This window comes from Merops nubicus, unplaced genomic scaffold, assembly GCF_000691845.1.
Source record: "Merops nubicus isolate BGI_N331 unplaced genomic scaffold, ASM69184v1 scaffold27850, whole genome shotgun sequence".
Classification (NCBI taxonomy): Eukaryota; Metazoa; Chordata; class Aves; order Coraciiformes; family Meropidae; genus Merops; species Merops nubicus.
In genome coordinates this window covers 313-585 of record NW_008583922.1, presented here as the reverse complement: position 1 = coordinate 585, position 273 = coordinate 313, and the positions used below count along the sequence as shown (strand labels likewise).

The 273-nt window shown below is 46.2% G+C and overlaps 1 protein-coding gene across 1 annotated transcript in view; it reads left to right on the top strand.

Moving 5' to 3' along the window:
• Window positions 1-4: 4 nt before the first annotated feature.
• LOC103775200 (serine/arginine-rich splicing factor 7-like) overlaps window positions 5-273 on the top strand; it is a gene marked incomplete at both ends in the record, with an annotated part of 402 nt that continues 133 nt past the window's right edge. The window contains 2 exons of the mRNA XM_008942647.1: window positions 5-69; window positions 219-262. Of these exons, the coding sequence (XP_008940895.1) occupies window positions 5-69; window positions 219-262 (109 nt within the window). The remainder of the gene's footprint in view (window positions 70-218; window positions 263-273) is intronic.

Sequence of the window (273 nt, the reverse complement as noted above, 5' to 3'; positions counted from 1 at the left end):
GGGGTTTGCCTTCGTGGAGTTCGAAGACCCGAGGGATGCAGAAGATGCTGTCCGTGGACTTGATGGGAAGTACGTGTACATTTCATATGCTTGCAGGAGCTACAGCCAGTTTTAAGATGAGACAGAGAACAGTAGTTTTCTCTGTTTCTTTTGGTGCTTTTTGTAGTTCTCCCATAAACATTAGCAATTAACTTATATTCATCATCGACTTGTTGCAGAGTGATATGTGGCTCCAGGGTTAGAGTGGAAGTGTCAACGGGGCAGCCTCCGTCC